Source organism: Schistocerca piceifrons, chromosome 1 (genome assembly GCF_021461385.2).
Source record: "Schistocerca piceifrons isolate TAMUIC-IGC-003096 chromosome 1, iqSchPice1.1, whole genome shotgun sequence".
Lineage (NCBI taxonomy): Eukaryota > Metazoa > Arthropoda > Insecta > Orthoptera > Acrididae > Schistocerca > Schistocerca piceifrons.
The window spans coordinates 267678094-267694898 of NC_060138.1; the positions used below are offsets into that span (position 1 = coordinate 267678094).

General features: G+C 45.5%; 1 protein-coding gene across 1 annotated transcript in view; it reads right to left on the reverse strand.

Annotated features, from left to right (window-relative positions):
• LOC124710291 (coiled-coil domain-containing protein 13-like) overlaps positions 1–16805 on the reverse strand; it is a 149104-nt gene that overhangs the window by 74491 nt on the left and 57808 nt on the right. Inside the window, exons 9-10 of the mRNA XM_047240916.1 lie at positions 12577–12695; positions 11092–11104 (exon numbers count right to left, since the gene is read on the reverse strand). Coding sequence (XP_047096872.1) covers positions 11092–11104; positions 12577–12695 — 132 coding nt within the window. The remainder of the gene's footprint in view (positions 1–11091; positions 11105–12576; positions 12696–16805) is intronic.

A 16805-nucleotide genomic window follows, 5' to 3' on the forward strand; every position in this document is an offset into this window, starting at 1 on the left:
GTGTCACTCAGACGATGGAAAGCAGGTCGTGTCATGATATATCATCATGGTAGGAGAAACGTGATGTGAGGGGTACTCGGAGGTAGAAAGCCACAATATTCTGTACGAGGGACCATACAGCTGCTGCTCGCCCACACTCAAAGCGATGTAAATCTGTATCTGCGACATTGCACTTGAGGCTTAGGGGTGAATCCACCAGCGCGATCCGATGCAGTATCTGTCTTGTAGTATATTTGCCGTTGACAAGAAGGTACCACGTCGCGGTAGTGTCAGTGGTATGGTATGGTTAGTGCCTCATTTTTCAAACTGTAGGTCATGGAACCTGTGGGTGACATGCTTCGACGGGGTTCCGGGGTGTGTACGTTCGGAGAAGGCGGTAGATGTCGCGGGTGATCATCTTACTGGTCCTGGGGAGCTCGGTGCATATGTAGCTGTATTCCAAAAAGAAATGGCCGATGTGCGACATCGGAGATGGGATGTGTGCCAAAGACGTCGGTGGGCGTCTCGAAACAGGTGCGAGCTCGATGGTCAACGTTCCAGTAAAACTTGGCTTTTCCATAACCGGAGCATAGTATTGGTGTAGTCATGGCTCTCACGTTAACCAGATCGAGGCCACCATCCCGCTTCAGTAAGGTGAGGGCATCATGCTAGACTTTGATGATCTGTCCAGAACATATAAAATACCCGAAAGCCGCCTGTAGTCTGGCTGCCATTGTCGCAGTGATGGGCAGAATCTGGGCGATGGTGGGGTATCCGGGCTGCCAGATGAGTATTGACGAAGGTGGCTCTCAGGCACACGTTCAACGGGCGTAGTAGGTGATTTTGTATGTTTGCCCGGAAGTAGCGCACGAAAATAGATCGCCGAGCTGCGGCGAATGTTTCGCGTCGTTTTCCTCATGCAGATTTCGTGACTGGTACGAGTAAGCCTTCCATGAACGTTGGTGGCGGGAGTGCCACACCGGACAAAAATTCCCAGTAGATGCCTCTACATCGTGGCAACATCAAATCTTGGAAGGTTCTGTAAAATTCGAGCGGTAAGCCATCCGGGCCGGGAGACCGATTCAGTGGTCCTTTGGCCACAGCACCATGGACGTCGTCGGTGGTCACTTCCGCAGTCAGGAGAGTTGCAGCCACGGCGTTTAGTGTACAGTGTGTTTCCTGGGTAACCTTAGCAATGGCCCCTGCATCGGCAGGTACTTGTTGATGGAGAAGTCTGTGGTGCGTTGTGAAGGCATGCGTAATGGCAGCTTGCTGAGTCAGCTGTTGCCCTTCAGGTAGCTCTAAAGTTGTCATTAAGGCCTGTCGGCATCGAAGAACATTTTGAACAATATAATACATAGAAGATTCTTCACCTTTAATCCCATCTTGATTGCATGCTCCCATAATGGCTTCTTGCAGATGCCACCTGGTCAAGATTAAAATCTTTGTTTTGATGCGTTGAGATTCTTTTAGACAGTACGGGGATGGAGGATGGTCCATGAGCTCGCGTAGAGCACTATAGTAGAAATCTGTTGTGTGGTGTTTCCACCTGGCTTTGGCTCTGCCATAGTGTGTCAAGCTGCTTGGGATGGCCCGTGTGGCGCACAGTAACCACCATTGCAGTATGGTCTCGCAACGCATGATGCGTTGAACACAAGCGTGCCACATGTGTGTGTGTGACCTGTTGTTGACATTCAGGGTCTCGCATTAGCGGGATGTAGAGTTTCCAAGATCCTGCACTGCGCCGTATAGATTGCCTACGTAGCGTCATGGTACAGATGCAGATGTCATGATCCGGAAAGGCAGACGGCCAACGGTCCACGTCGAGGAGAACCGGTTATAGAGTGTCAGAGATATTTATTCCATTGAGTCGTCTGGCGGAGTGGCTCGTGATGTGTGTATGCCCCGGGCGGTCGCCGTGTACCACCCTCCAAGAGTAGAGAAGACGAAAGCGGCGGAAGAGGAAGTGAAATTCCGGACATGTGGTGAAATGAGGGTATTGGTCTGTACACTCGAGAACACAGTTGAAATCTCCACCTACGATGAGATGATTATATCTGCCGAGGAATAAAGGCATGATATCTTCTGAGTAGAACTGGGAGCGATCCCTCCGTTTATCAGTGCCCGATGGGGCGTATGATTCATGATTCTGTTTCCTTCAGCTGTTATGGCCACCCTTCGCGCCGTTGGGAGATATGCGACATCGGAAACTGCAGTCACTTCTCGGAGGAGGATGGCTGCGCCTGTGTGTTCCATATCCGCCGGGCAGCATGCGTCTCGTATCCATAACACCCAGATCAAGTTGCTGTCCTCAGTTCTTGTAACCGGGCGATGTCGATGTCCGCTGCTCTTAGCGTATTGTGGAGCAGTTGAAGGTTAACTTGGGAGCCGATATTATTAGTATTGATGGTAGCTATTCGGTATGCCTGATGAGGGATACGTGCTGTCGATAGGTTCGTAGCTGGTGAAGAAAAAAATGGTTCAAATGGCTCTGAGCACTATGGGACTTAACATCTGAGGTCATCAGTCCCCTAGAACTTAGAACTACTTAAACCTAACTAACCTAAGGACATCACACACACATCCAAGCCCGAGGCAGGATTCGAACCTGCGACCGTAGCAGTCGCGCGGTTCCAGACTGTAGCGCCTAGAACCGCTCGGCCACCCTGGCCGGCTAGCTGGTGAAGATTGTCGTGGTGGATTCTGGAAGTCTACAGAAGTCGCAGGAGTCGTCTTAGAGACATCCCTCATTTTAGTGTTGGTCTAACGGAGGAACAGATCTCATTTCCGCATCGGGTGGAAGTGGTAAATCTACATCATCCGCCCATGAAAAACGTCCGTCAGTTCCAACATTGGTGAGAGCGCTGGCTGAGACGGCTCAGTTGCTTCCGTGACGTCAAGCGTGCTATGTTAGATGACTTCTGGGAGCGGGGCTTGCTCACGGTCTCTGTTGGACGGCTCGCCGTCTTGTGGATGACGCGTCTCCGTGGCAGAGGAGAAAGTTATCGTGTGTTGCGTCAGATTTATGCACCATGTCTTCGTCCTGCAGAGGGGGCTCAGTGGTCGATTCTGATGTCTTGCGGCGTTTTTTTCGTCGTTTGGGCAACTTTTGTTTCCGGCAATGTGTTTCGTTGTCTGAGGAAGGAAGAGATTCGCGTGGTTCTGATACAAAAGCCGCGGGTGCTATGATGCCGTCTTCTGTCTCCATAATACTCTCGCTGGTATCCTTGTGATATTCTAGCGTTGGTGTGTCCGGCTGTAAGTCATGTTCGCGGGCGGCACTGCCGGTGTCAAGGTGTTGTGCCGCCTCCTCGTGTATCGGTCCAGAGAGACGCTCATGAACTGCGTCTTGTGAGGGCTGGACGTGAAGTGTCGCTGCATAGGTGATTGGAAGGGCAGTTGTGGTCCTGTCGGTGTTCGTATCGTGGTGCCGTAGTTGTGTGATGCAGCGTTGCAGGCATCATTACGGAAGTGGCCTTCTTTGCCACAACTGGAACATGTTCGAGGTTGTCCATCGTTAATGACTACCGCACGGCAGCCGCCGATACAGATATAGGACAGGACGTGCCATTTCAGATCTACTTGGACTTGTCTCACATCACACCATTAAGCACTGGATACGTCGGAAACTGTGCCCATGTCTTGGCTACGTGACTCTGGACTTTTCCATACGGGCTTAGCTAAAAAAATTGGCTCTGAGCACTATGCGACTTAACTTCTGAGGTCATCAGCCGCCTAGAACTTAGAACTAATTCAACCTAACTAACCTAAGGACATCACACACATGCATGCCCGAGGCAGGATTCGAACCTACGACCGTAGCGGTCACGCGGTTCCAGACTGAAGCGCCTTTAACCGCACGGCCACACCGGCCGGCTCGGGCTTAGCATCGTGATGACTTCATCTTCATTCACCTCGAAAGGCAGTTGGAATACACGGATCGTACGAAGGCGAGGTCCTGCATGGTCGACACCCACAGGCCCAACGTTGCCGTCGGAGTATTGAAATTTTAGTCCATGTCGCGTCCGTTGAATGATCTCGTTGCACGCAGCGTCGAATTCATCTTAACATAAACGACGCTGCTAACGATCGATAGGTGTATGCTGATGAGATCGTCACGGGCGATCTTCATACCTCTGCGTAGGAAGCGTTCGACTGCCAGTGCTTTGGGTCGTGCGTATTCGTTTGAAAAGGTGAACCTATGAGTGTTCTTCCTGTAAGAGTTGGCCGTTACAGATGTTCGACTGAGAAGCGCGGTGACGGAGAAGTAAACAAACACTACGCGTGCACAACGGCGTGGACGGTCGAGCGTGGTCCACACTGCTGCCCTGCCAAAGACAGACTTCCCTGTCTCCTCGGCCATCTGGAGACGCTTCCCGTCCTACCCAACCTTCACCACTGATTTATTTCAATGCCTATAAGTGGCTGAACTACTGATTTCTCTCAGTGTAATTATTTAATAGGTAGGTCGTGAAACTTGCGTAACACTGCAAGACACGAAAGCAGAACATGAAAACTGTATGAATGCTGAAAATGGACTCACTATTGCAATTGGAAACGAGTGGTTGACCACAGCTGCACGGACGTCTAAAAATAAAGTTCTGTAGCTGTGACAGTACATTTTGTAACACAGTCTTTTTGAAATATGATGTTTGATCACAAATATAGCCCTGCATAATTTTGTTATTTTCGACTTTTACAGAAAAATATACCTCAAGTATTTACATTTCTGCCTTTCATCCACCGTTCTGAAACAGGCGAAACCACGCACAAAATCGAATATAAAATATGTATACTTTTCTTTCCAACAGTATACCACATTTGCTTAACACTCGAGTACAGAACTGCAGTCAATACTGCAAATTGGGAACGATTCCATACTTGGAATTCCGCTCCTGTTAACTGCCACTGAAGGAACAGATACGCACTAACAAGAAATACACCGACATCGGGCGCACTGAGGGCTGCAATGAAAGGCTCGAAGAGAACGAATTCAATGCGCAGGAGAGTAACATACTGACTGCATAGAGGTTACTCAACCACGATATTATAGCACTTGGCAATCATCGTAAACACGCTGTAACGTTACAGTAAACAAGTACAGAGGTGACTAAGGAAAGCGTATCGCACTGTCAATGCTCCCAGGTCAGCTGTGCGCATGCTATCAACGTCAGTTACAAATGGGTACACAAAATGAGTTCCATAGACGAACATACTGAATCTGTCCTTCGCTTTTCAGGGATTATTACCGGAATTGGAGTTTCAAAGAATTCAAAATGGGATATGGCGACGGTGAAAAAACAGTCGAGGGCATATTATCTAGGAATTTCAGCATCACGGTAGCAAAATAGGGCCTTTCTATCCCTAATAGTTCCTTAGGAGAATGTGTTTCTGCCATTAGACGAGGAGAAAGTACATCTATGGTACCATCCTGGAGCAGATTTAGAAACAGTTTCAGTGATTAGTTACAAGATGAAACAGTCAGACAGCTTAGACATGTAGACAACTGTTTCTGCTCATAAAGAAAACATAATTTTTGAAAAAGTTAGTTTATGATTTACCGAGACATTTGAAACTGACTCATCAGTTCAACAAGAACACGAAGACTGTAGACAATTATTTTTTTCGGAGTTTTCTGAAGAGGCATTTCGAATATTGCTTACGGTGTGCCTGATCTACCAGTCTTCACAAAACCACAAGGATTCAATAAATAGTGACGAATTGTTATTTTGAAGGCCAATAACAGCACTAATATTACTGTTCTGTTTCATTTTATTTTTGAGTTCACATCTCCAATGTTTTATTTCTTATACAGTGCGTCCTGCGCTGGGAACAGCTGAAGCATATAATTTAAAAAAAAACTATTTTAAATGTAATTAATGATATTAAAACGATTTATTCCATATATATTTTGGAGACTTTTTAGTGCATATATTGAACACGGCTTGAGTCAGGAGGACAGATACATGCTTTGAGGAGTGCTAGTATTAGTGAGTGTGAACAAAAAACTGCATGTGGACATATGTCCTTTTCTGAATGGTTTCCAAGATAGACCACATTTACTCTGGGTCGTTACTTGTTTCTTGTATTAATAAACAACTGTCATTGTTTACAGAGTACCACAATAGTATAGAGGAAGATGAAACGAACTATTTGATTTGAGATATCTGTGGTCTATCAAGTCGGGAAACTATCTCAAACTGGCCTACAAAAGTAATCTAAGCTACGGCGCATTCACGTCGTGAGTGGTTTTCAAGATACCTCCCCTCGCGCAAATTATCATTACTAGAGGAAACATGAATAGGACCTTTTTTCGTGGGAAATTTAATGTATTTTAATTTTTACTGCGGCACATTTTCGCTGGAGAGTGCGGTTTTCGAGTTATTCAAGAAAACTTACGAAAGTGACGCCAGATGTATTCTACCTCGGAAACTATTCGGAATAGTACATATGTTCATATTAAGTTTTATTCTGTCACTCCTCAAAACATGTATCTTTCCTCCACTATGAAACAATTTTATTGCAATTCAACTGAAACCGTTACAGAGGCTTTTATATTCCGCAAGCCACCTACGGTGCGTGGCGGAGGGTACCCTGTACCATTACTTGTCATTACCCCTTTCGTTCCATTCGCGAATAGAGCGACAGAAAAACGACCGTCTGTACGCCTCCGTATGAGCCATAATTTCTCGTATCTTATCTTCGTGGTCCTTACGCGCGATGCACAGTATGTTGGCGGTAGTAGAATCGTTCGGCTATCAGCTTCAAATGCCGGTTCTCTAAATTTTAGCAATAGTGTTTCTCGAAAAGAGCATCGCCTTCCCTCCATGGGTTCCCATTCGAGTTTCCGAAACTTCACCGTAACTTACGCCATATTCGAACCTACCGGTAACAAATCTAGCAGCCCACCTCTGAATTGCTTCGATGACTTCCTTCAATCCGATCTGGTACGGATCCCAAACACTCGAGCAGAACCCAAGAACAGATCGTTTACAAGTGGACGACTGTTCCCTAAAATTCTCCCAATAAACGGAAGTCGATCATCTGCCTTGCCTACCACAGTTCTCACATTCTCGTTTCACCTCGTATCGCGTTGCAACGTTACGGAAATTTGGAAATTTGTAGTTAGTTCCTATGTGACCAAACTGCTGAGGTCATCGGTCCCTAGGCTTACACACTACTTAATCTAACTTAAACTAACTTATGCTAAGGACAATACACACCACACACCCATGCCCAAGGGAGGACTGGAACCTCCGACGGGAGGAGCCGCGCGAACCATGGCAAGGCGCCTAAGACCGCCCGGCTACCCCGCGCGGCTGCAACTTTACGCCCAGATATTTAAACGACTTGATTGTGTCAAACAGGACACTGGGAATACTGTATCCCAATGTTACCGGCTTGATCTTACTATTCATCCGCATGAGCTTCAATTTTTCCACATTTAGGGCTAGCTGCCATTCATCACACCAGCTGTAAATTTTGTCTAAGTCGTCTTGTATCTTCCTACAGTCACTCAACTCCGATACCTTATCGTACACCACGGCATCATCAGCAAACAACCGAAGATTGCTGCCCACCCTGTCCGCCAAATCATTTGTATATACAGAGAACAACAGCAGTTCTATCACACTTCCCTGGGGCACTCCTAATTATACCCTGCTCTCTCATGAACACTCGCCGTCGAGGACAACATACTTGGTTCTACTATTTAAGAAGTCTTCCGACCCTTCTCACACTGTGAACTTATTCCATATGTTCGTACCTTCGTTACAATGCCCTGCGACGGGGCTCCGCGTCAAATGCTTTCCGGAAATCTGGAAAAATGGAATCTGCCGGTTGTCTTTCATCCACAGTTCTTAGTATATCATGCGAAAAAACGGCAAGCCGAGTTTCGCACGAGCGGTGCTTTCTAAAACCATGCCGATTCCTGGACGTAAACTTCTTACAAGGGAACCTCCCCATCGCACCCCCCTGTGATTTAGTTATAAGTTGGCACAGTGGATAGGCCTTGATAAACTGAACACGGATCAATTGAGAAAACAGGAAGAAGTTGTGTGGAACTGTGAAAAAATAAGCAAAATATACAAACTGAATAGTTCATGGGCGGCATAGGCAACATCATGGAGACTGCAAACTCAGGAGCAGCTGTAGAATGAGAGGTCCTTGGTTCAAGTCTTCCCTCGAGTGAAAATTTTACTTTCTTTATTTTTGCATAGTTACTATCTGTCCGTTCGTTCATTGACGTCTCTGTTCACTGTAATAAGTTTAGTGTGTGTTTTGCGACCGCATCGCAAAACCGTGCGATTAGTAGACGAAAGGACGAGCCTCTCCAATGAGAACTGACAAGATTTGATCGCAAGGTCATAGGTCAACCGATTCCTCCACAGGAAAACACATCTGATATATTCTATACGACACTGGTGACGGCATGTGCGTCACATGACAGGAATATGTTGTCGACCCACCTAACTTCTACACTTGGCGAATGGGTAAAAAGATTCTTCTACCTTGCCCGATTTAGGTTTTCTTGTGAATGTGATAATCACTCCCAAAAAGTGATGAAAACATAAGAGTTTGTCACATAAACTGAAAATAAAAAATCAAACTTTTAACTCGATGGAAGATTTGAACCAAGGACCTTTCGTTCCGCAGCTGCTCACGTTACCACGAGACCACGGCGCTCCCGCGTTTCCAGTGTCCTTGATGTTGCTTATCTTCCCATGAACTACTCAGTTTGTATATTTTGCTTATTTTTTCACAGTTCCACACAACTTCTTCATGTTTTCTCAATTGATCTGTGTTCAGTTTTCAAGGCCTATCCACTGTGCCAACTTGTAACTAAATCTGAGGGGGGTGCGATGGGGAGGTTCCCTTGTTAGTGTCAAGAACGTTTATTACATTCGAACTGAGAATAAGTTCAGAAGTTAGGGATATTGGTCTGCAATTTCCTTATAAACTGGAGTCACTTGCGCTTTTTTTCAGTCGCTTGGGACTTTGTGCTGGGCGAGAAATACGAGATAGGAACTACGTGATGCGGCCGGCCGGAGTGGCCGTGCGGTTCTAGGTGCTACAGGCTGGAGCCGGGCGACAGCTACGGTCGCAGGTTCGAATCCTGCCTCGAGCATGGATGTCTGTGATGTCCTTAGGTTAGTTAGGTTTAATTAGTTGTAAGTTCTAGGCGACTGATGACCTCAGAAGTTAAGTCGCATAGTGCTCAGAGCCATTTGAACCATTTTTTGAACTAAGTGGTGCCAATTCACTAACTGAGATATTAATAACTACTTATCTGATCCATCTAGCAGAAACACTCTCCTAGCTTTCTTGACTGATTTATTAACTTGCGTAATCATAGTTGCTATAATGACATAATGATCGCTGATCCCCGTTTCTATACTGACATTGTCGGTAAGTTCCGGGCTATTTGTGGATACAAGGTCTAAGATATTTCCATTGGGTGTGGGCTGTCGAGCTAGTTACTCAAGACAATGTTCAGAACGTTCAAAAGTATTTGACCCGATTGTTTGTCTGTACCCACCGCAATGATCCATAGACATCCCAGTCTATACTCGGCAGGTTAAAGTCGCCTCCAACTGGTATTGCTTGATCTGAGTATCTGAGTATTTACGCACTACTGACCGCAGACTTTCTTTGAATGCCTCTAGAGCTGCCACAGCGGAATCGGATGACCGGTAAAAACATCCAACAATTAACCTAGTTTCACCTACGCTTGTTATAAGCAACTAGACGACTCACTCAACTTTGATAGTCAACTTCGACCTCAATAGAGACAATATTTTTATCAACTGTAATGAACATTCCGCGTCCAATAATCTCTAATCTGTCTTTTCAATATGCGTTCCACGACTCGCTATATGTCTCAGAGCTTGCCTTCTCGGATTTCAGGCAGCTCTTAATCCCAAGAACAATTTCAGCATGAGAATTTTTCTGGGAGGGCAGTAAATTCGGAAACTTTATTAAGAATACTTCGACAGTTTACTGATAAATCGTGACAGTCGAAGTGTCTTGATTCTGAACACCGTTTGACTTCCTTCGCTGTGAAACGACTGGTGAGTATTCATCAAAGCACCTCAAATTACCGCCTAGGCTAAGAAACACTCATTGTCACTCCACAAGTACTCTGCAACCCAAGTAGCTGCTTCCTTTGTTTAGTGCGCCTATGACCTATCAAGGGGAGTCCTACAAACGTCACACGATAGCGCATGTCCAGAAATCTGCAGCCCAGACCGTCACAGAGTCGACGAAGCCTTTGGTTGACACCCTCCACTCGGCTCCAAACCAACGGACCCCACTCAACTCTAGGAACATTGCTGCGAATTAAGAGCTCTGCTCGCTCCCCGCGGGAGAGGTTAGCAGTCTTCACCAACTCCACCAGCCGTCTGTACAAAGCGAGGATCGCCTCAGAACCCATGCGGCAGGTGCCATTGGTGCGGACGTGAGTCACAATTTGCAGACGACTGCACCCAGCACGCTCGATAGCCACCGGCACGGTCGCCTCCACGCCTCACATGCCCCCCCCTCCCCCCCCCGCCCCTCCAGCAGACACACTGAGTTCACATTGGCTTTCTTTCAAGCCCTGAACGCTATCTACCTAAGGGGCTCCACAACGCACCTAACACTGAAGCTCCCCATAGCCAGTAAACCCCTCCTCCTGTGTGCCTGCTCGGATCCTGCTGAAGGAGCGATTAACTGTCCACTCACAGGGAAAATGATCGAGGCCAGGTGGCCAGCCTCCACATTGGCCCTCCGCCTTGAGCGATACAAACGCTTACCATCCGCCACTCACCCTGCTGTGAGGGTGGATCCACTGCTTCGGGTGCACTATGAGGTGCCTAGGAAGCAGAGCCCATGGGCAAAACAAATGACACTTGAGGTGTCCCATGCGATGTGCAATATTTTCCGCCACCACTACATGCTGAGGTAGCAGCCTGAAGGTGGCTAACCACATCCAACAGCACATTCAACTTTGGCAATAAATGTGAACAGCTGAATGTGTTATTGGCTATGGTCAGTCACCTTCAGGCTGCTATCTTGGTGTGTAGTGGTGGCGGAGAATCTGGCACATCACCCACCAGGGTAGCCCAGAGCCCTTACGTGCTGCTTGCTGGACTCAGGTAGGAGCGCTGACCCCAGATCGAATCAACCCAGCAGATTAACGACGATGGCCGGTGTGCTGGCCAGCCTGAATGTGTTTTTAGGCGGTGTTCCACATCCTCCTAGGTGAAGACCGGGCTGGTCCCCATGTCCCGCCTCAGTTCCCCGACTTGCAGACATTTGAAACACATTCACACTATTTCGCGATTTACACTAGACACAGACAGCTGGGGTACACTACTTCCGTCCTGGGGAGTATGGGATGGCGGCAGGAAGATCATCCTGCCACCCCTTCAAATTAACCATGCCAATTCCGTACTTAACCCTGCCTACCCTGCACACAATGCAGGATAAAGGCAGTAGCAAAAGAAGAAAGAAAGAAGAAGATATATATGAAGACTTGGAGTGACAGATGAAAATTTATACCAAGACCAAGATTCGATCTTGGGTCTCTTTCTCACCAGGCAGATGCCCTGACTACTATGCCACACTGGTACAGTGGCTTTACACAACTCCATGAACTACCCTAGCAAGCCTGCCTCCTCAATCCAAATTCTTATTCATGCATCACCGCACTCAGTAGTCCACATAAACTCGAACAGCATTGCAGAGGCTGTCCAACTTCATTGAAATAGCATCTCACCATCGAAGGAAAAGGGGAATCCTGCCTGAGAGTCAGGCATAAGTGCATTTAATCAAATGAAACAATATGGCTCCAGAGATCTTTTAAGGTGTAAAATATCTGTGACGTATATATGCAGACTGAAGCGGCAAATGAAAATTTAAACCAAGGTCGGGATTCGAACGTAGGTCTCCTGCTCACTAGGCATATGTGCTAACCACTGTGCCACACTGGCACAATGGCTTTGCACAAACATGTGGGCTAACCTAGCATGTCTCTCTTTCAATCCTGATTCCCATTCACGCCTCAGTCCACCTGGTATCCCCCCCTACACTTGAACAGCAGTGTAGAGGCTCTCCAATTGTATTGGAACAGCACCTCAGCATTGAACGAAATGGGGGTTCTGCCTGAAATCCAAATATAGGTGCTTTTAATAAAATGAAACTACATGGTTCCAGAGACATTTTCAAGTTTCAAGTCTGTTAGTGTAGTCCATACAGCTGTGCAAAGCCATTGTGATGCAGTGGCGTAGTAGTTAGTGCATTTGCTTAGAGCACACCAGATTGGCCTTCGACTTCTGCACTTGATATAAATTTTCATTTGTTGCTTATGGCTCCTTATATACATCCTTTTTATCATTTGTTTACACAACTATTATAAAAGTGCGAAAAGTCATATGTGTGTGGGGGGGGGGGGGGAGGGGAGGGGAGAGAGAGGGTGTAAAACTTGTAGAGGGAGATGAACAGTTGACTACAGTCAGCAGGTTCAAGTGGATTTAAGATAAGGAGGCCTGTATGAGGTACACAAGTGTGAAGAGCTGCGCCAAAGGATCTCAGACTGAAGATGACAAGAAGAAAGGCACCTGGTCCCAGGAGCGCTGCAGCAGCGACAGGTATTTGGCGCGGTCGTCCTCCTTCTCCCTGCGCAGCACGTCCACCCTGGTGCGCAGCAGCGCCACCTCCTCCTGCAGCAGCTCCAGCTGCTGGCGCTCCTCGATCGTTAGCAGCTGCTGCTGCAGCTGCTTGTTGGCCGGCCCGCGATAGCAGCCGACCTTCACCAGGCTTTGGCGCTCCAGTTCCAGCCGCTCCACCTGCCATCCACGTACCAATCTGCACAATTCTCTTCATCACAATTACACTGATGGATGTGGAAAGTCTTATATTGCTAACACATTGGCTGAATGGTAACAAAACGGTTACTCCAACCCTGTGGGACGTTTTGATTAAATTCATCCTTATCGTAGCTTATTTTCAAAACAAAAAAAGTCATTCTAACTGATAAAGAATGGTGTGGTTACATTGTAGTTATTGGGTGTGGCTAACGCTACTAGAACTTTTCAGGTGGAGGTCACAATTCAGCCTTCTGACAGGATGTGCACATGCATGCTTGGACTTGACCTAAGGTCGACTCATTGCCATGAGGGACATGTTAGCATTGTACCAATAGACCACACAGAGACATGGCTATAGTGCAATGACTGTAGAATGAGTGGTGACGAGATGGTCTCAGGACACTAATGTAGCAAGGAGAGTAGGCACAGGTCCTTCCGTGAGGACTGTACAACATGGAGATAATAGGACTGTTAGAACAGCTTGATGAATACACAGATGGCAACACTGGAATTACAGGCAGACAGTGTCCATAGTGAACAGATTACTGGAAATTGGGTTTGAGCTGCCATGCATCATTTGCTACTGACACCATACCACAGTCGATAGAAACTTGCACAGTGTAGAGTCCTAGTCAACTGGGACACTGAATGACATATTGTGGTGTTCAGCTATGAGTCTCACTTTTGTGTACGGCTGTCAGGTCGAAGCCTACATTCCCGTAGAAGGGTAAAGGTCACGAAACTGTGATTGTCGAGACCCATCATTGAATCGTAGGGTGGGGAGCTATTAGATATTAGAAGACGAATGATCTAGTAAATGTTTAAGCCAGGCTCAATGATCGCCAGTATGAGGCAAATATATTAAACCTTGTTGTCATGTCCTTTATGAACAATGTATTAAATGGCATATTTCAGCAGGATCCCACTTTGCCATTCGCACCTCATACACCATAATGAATATACGTGTCGTTGACTAGTCTGCCTGATTTCCTGATCTGTCATGTCTACGATTTTATGGGAAGACCTATACTTTCAAACCAGCCTCCAACCAGGAATATTTTTGAGCTGGAATAGCGTGTATTTCAGGTATGGCAAGTGTGAAGAAGACGTTGACAGTCTCTTTGATTTGTTATTGCCACAAATACAATGGTTATTCGTGCCTGTGGTGTCACTTATGGCACTGATGTCGATAAGAGTCATCAGTTCCGATGGGAACGGTAGCTTAATTATTTATTACCTCTTATTTGACGGACATAGCTACAGAGTTTGTTAATTATCGCACTGTTGCTTCACGGTGTAGCACTTTCCGTTTCCATCAGTGTATGACAGTCGGCAGTTGTCCTCAAAAGGACTAGCCGCATCCACAGAGAAGTTTGCATGCTGATACAGCAAGTCTATCTTAAAAACTTTAAATGCATCCACATGTCCCTGTCTCCTTACTTTAAGTCCGAAATAAATGCTGCCATTGCTTCCGTGCTATAAGTTAATTAAATTTTCTCGCGAATATCACTGGAGCTATTCACCGGTTTGCTAACAGCACTTTTAGTCCCATCTACATGAAGTACTGTGCCATCTACGTAACCTTTGCAGTAATGAAGCCCTGAATCTCTAAGTGCGCCGCCGTATATGTGAAAGTTGCTGTGAAGTGCATTGAATACTAATAAGGTATAGCAGCCGAATAAGTAATCTCACAGTAGTAAAAATCTATTATAATATTATATTATGAAAGAGCATTAGGTGAAGCAATACATATTGTTACATGTTGTGGCAAGCGGCTGGAGTTGTATCGATCGGTGATGACAGTTAAGTGTTACTTGAGTACTCTACGAGAACAAGGAACTGATAAACGCACTGGCTTCCCCTTCCTAATGATCGGAGTCCAAATGCATGTGTAGATTGACTGATGAAACTGTCCACTGTTGAGCAAATGCACTTCAGACAAACAATGAGATTGTTGCTTCAAAGTAATCTCAATCTGTTTTCTATCGTATCCGTGTTCAACATAGGTAATCCCTTGTGCGTGAAGTCACTGGTATCAAGAAGGCGTTAAACTCTAGACCTGTGTCCTTCCTTTTGAGGTGCTACACTCTCTAAGGGAGGGAGGGAGGGAGGAGGGGGTGGAATTTAATAAATAGCTAGCGAACCTGACAGTGATTCGCAGCTGATAAATTTGTATGGGAATTGGATATAGTCCTAATCTTCTTCTCCCCCTCTCTCTGTCCATCACTTCTTCTCCCATCTCTATCTCCATCTCTTCCTCCACCCGCCTCTCTGTGTCCGTCCTCCTTCCACCTCTCTACATCCATTTCCACCCTGCTTTCTCTTCATCACCTCTTCCTCTCCTATCTGATCCCGACCCTTGTTTATTGTTATTGCCAACGAATCCTTATTTGGGAAGTGAAGTCGCTTAAAATGAGTGGTTGAATCAATTGAGATCATTGGTATACGAAGTATGAGAGACCTCTCCTGCTGCTGGATCTCTGAGGATAGTAGCTTCAATGACAGTATTTTGCATTGTTTTAATCTGCAAATGGGTGGAACTGCAAAGTATCTGACGATTGAGAGTCTATGGTAACACTCCAGTCGTAAGCCACTACTTTCTTGTTTCCTGTGAAAACCGACTGCTATGAAGCACATAGTTGTGCGCACAATTTTTAAAAACAATTATATGTAAGGAGAAAGAATATTTATGAGAGAAATAACTTGTTTAATGGTTTAATGGTTTAAATGCCCCGCTATTGCAGTTCAGATTGCCTGCAGCAAAGAAAGCTAAACTCCACATTTTCACAGCTCAGCATTTTCTTTATATTTTAACACAAAACATTTATATTATTGTTTAAAAATATGTAGCCTATGTCTGTGTTGATATTTATTACACTACCATGAAAAATTTCGAGTAAACAGGTCAAGAAGTTTTCGAAATATTTTCCTGGAACGTTCCCTCTTTATATATTTTATTTGCATATTTATATACAAAGTGCATTGAAAATATAATAGCTTACGCGCTTCTGATTATTCATTAGAGCATATATATGAAATTATGTGGCTTATTCCTGTTCGAAAGTTTATTAGAGATTCGTGTAACATTTTGAAATTCATCGGTTAAGAACTTTTCGAGAATTTTGCTAACAACGTTTCTCCATATATATATATATATATATATATATATATATATATATATATATATATATATGTGTGTGTGTGTGTGTGTGTGTGTGTGTGTGTGGTTATGTGTGTGTGTCCGTCTGAACGTCCGTTAGAGTATCGTGTAAAAAGATTAAGTAGATCAGTCAAGAAATTTTTGAGATTTTCGGTAACAACGTTTCGGCTTTATGGAGTACACAGCAGTCTGGAACCGCAAGACCGCTACGGTCGCAGGTTCGAATCCTGCCTCGGGCATGGATGTTTGTGATGTCCTTAGGTTAGTTAGGTTTAACTAGTTCTAAGTTCTAGGGGACTAATGACCTCAGCAGTTGAGTCCCATAGTGCTCAGAGCCATTTGAACCAAGCCATTATGGAGTACACAGATATTTGTTTACAATATATCTTTCAAAATATATAGCCCATATCCGACCGAAGATTTATTAGAGTATCGCGTAAGAACTTAAAACGAACTGGTCAAGAGCTTCTCGATATTTTTGGTAACAATGTCAAACAACAACTCGTTTTCGTAAGCTCACTGGACAAAATATTAGTCATCATTAGAGAAATCATTACAGGCATTATTTAATACTGTGTAATTCCGCCCCTGGACTTGATAACCATTTATTTGGTTAGGTTTGCAGGTACATCGCACCCAGGTTAAGGCGCCCGCTGAGAATTTGATCGTACAGTCCCACGAAACTGCGGGGATGCCGATATCGGCGGTTTTCCGGCCGTTCCAACAAGTCTCACTTATTTGCTGTGGGTTTCAAGTCAGGTGATTTTGCAGGCCAATCGAATTGTAATAGGCCGGGAGAGTATCCATAAAACCAGTCA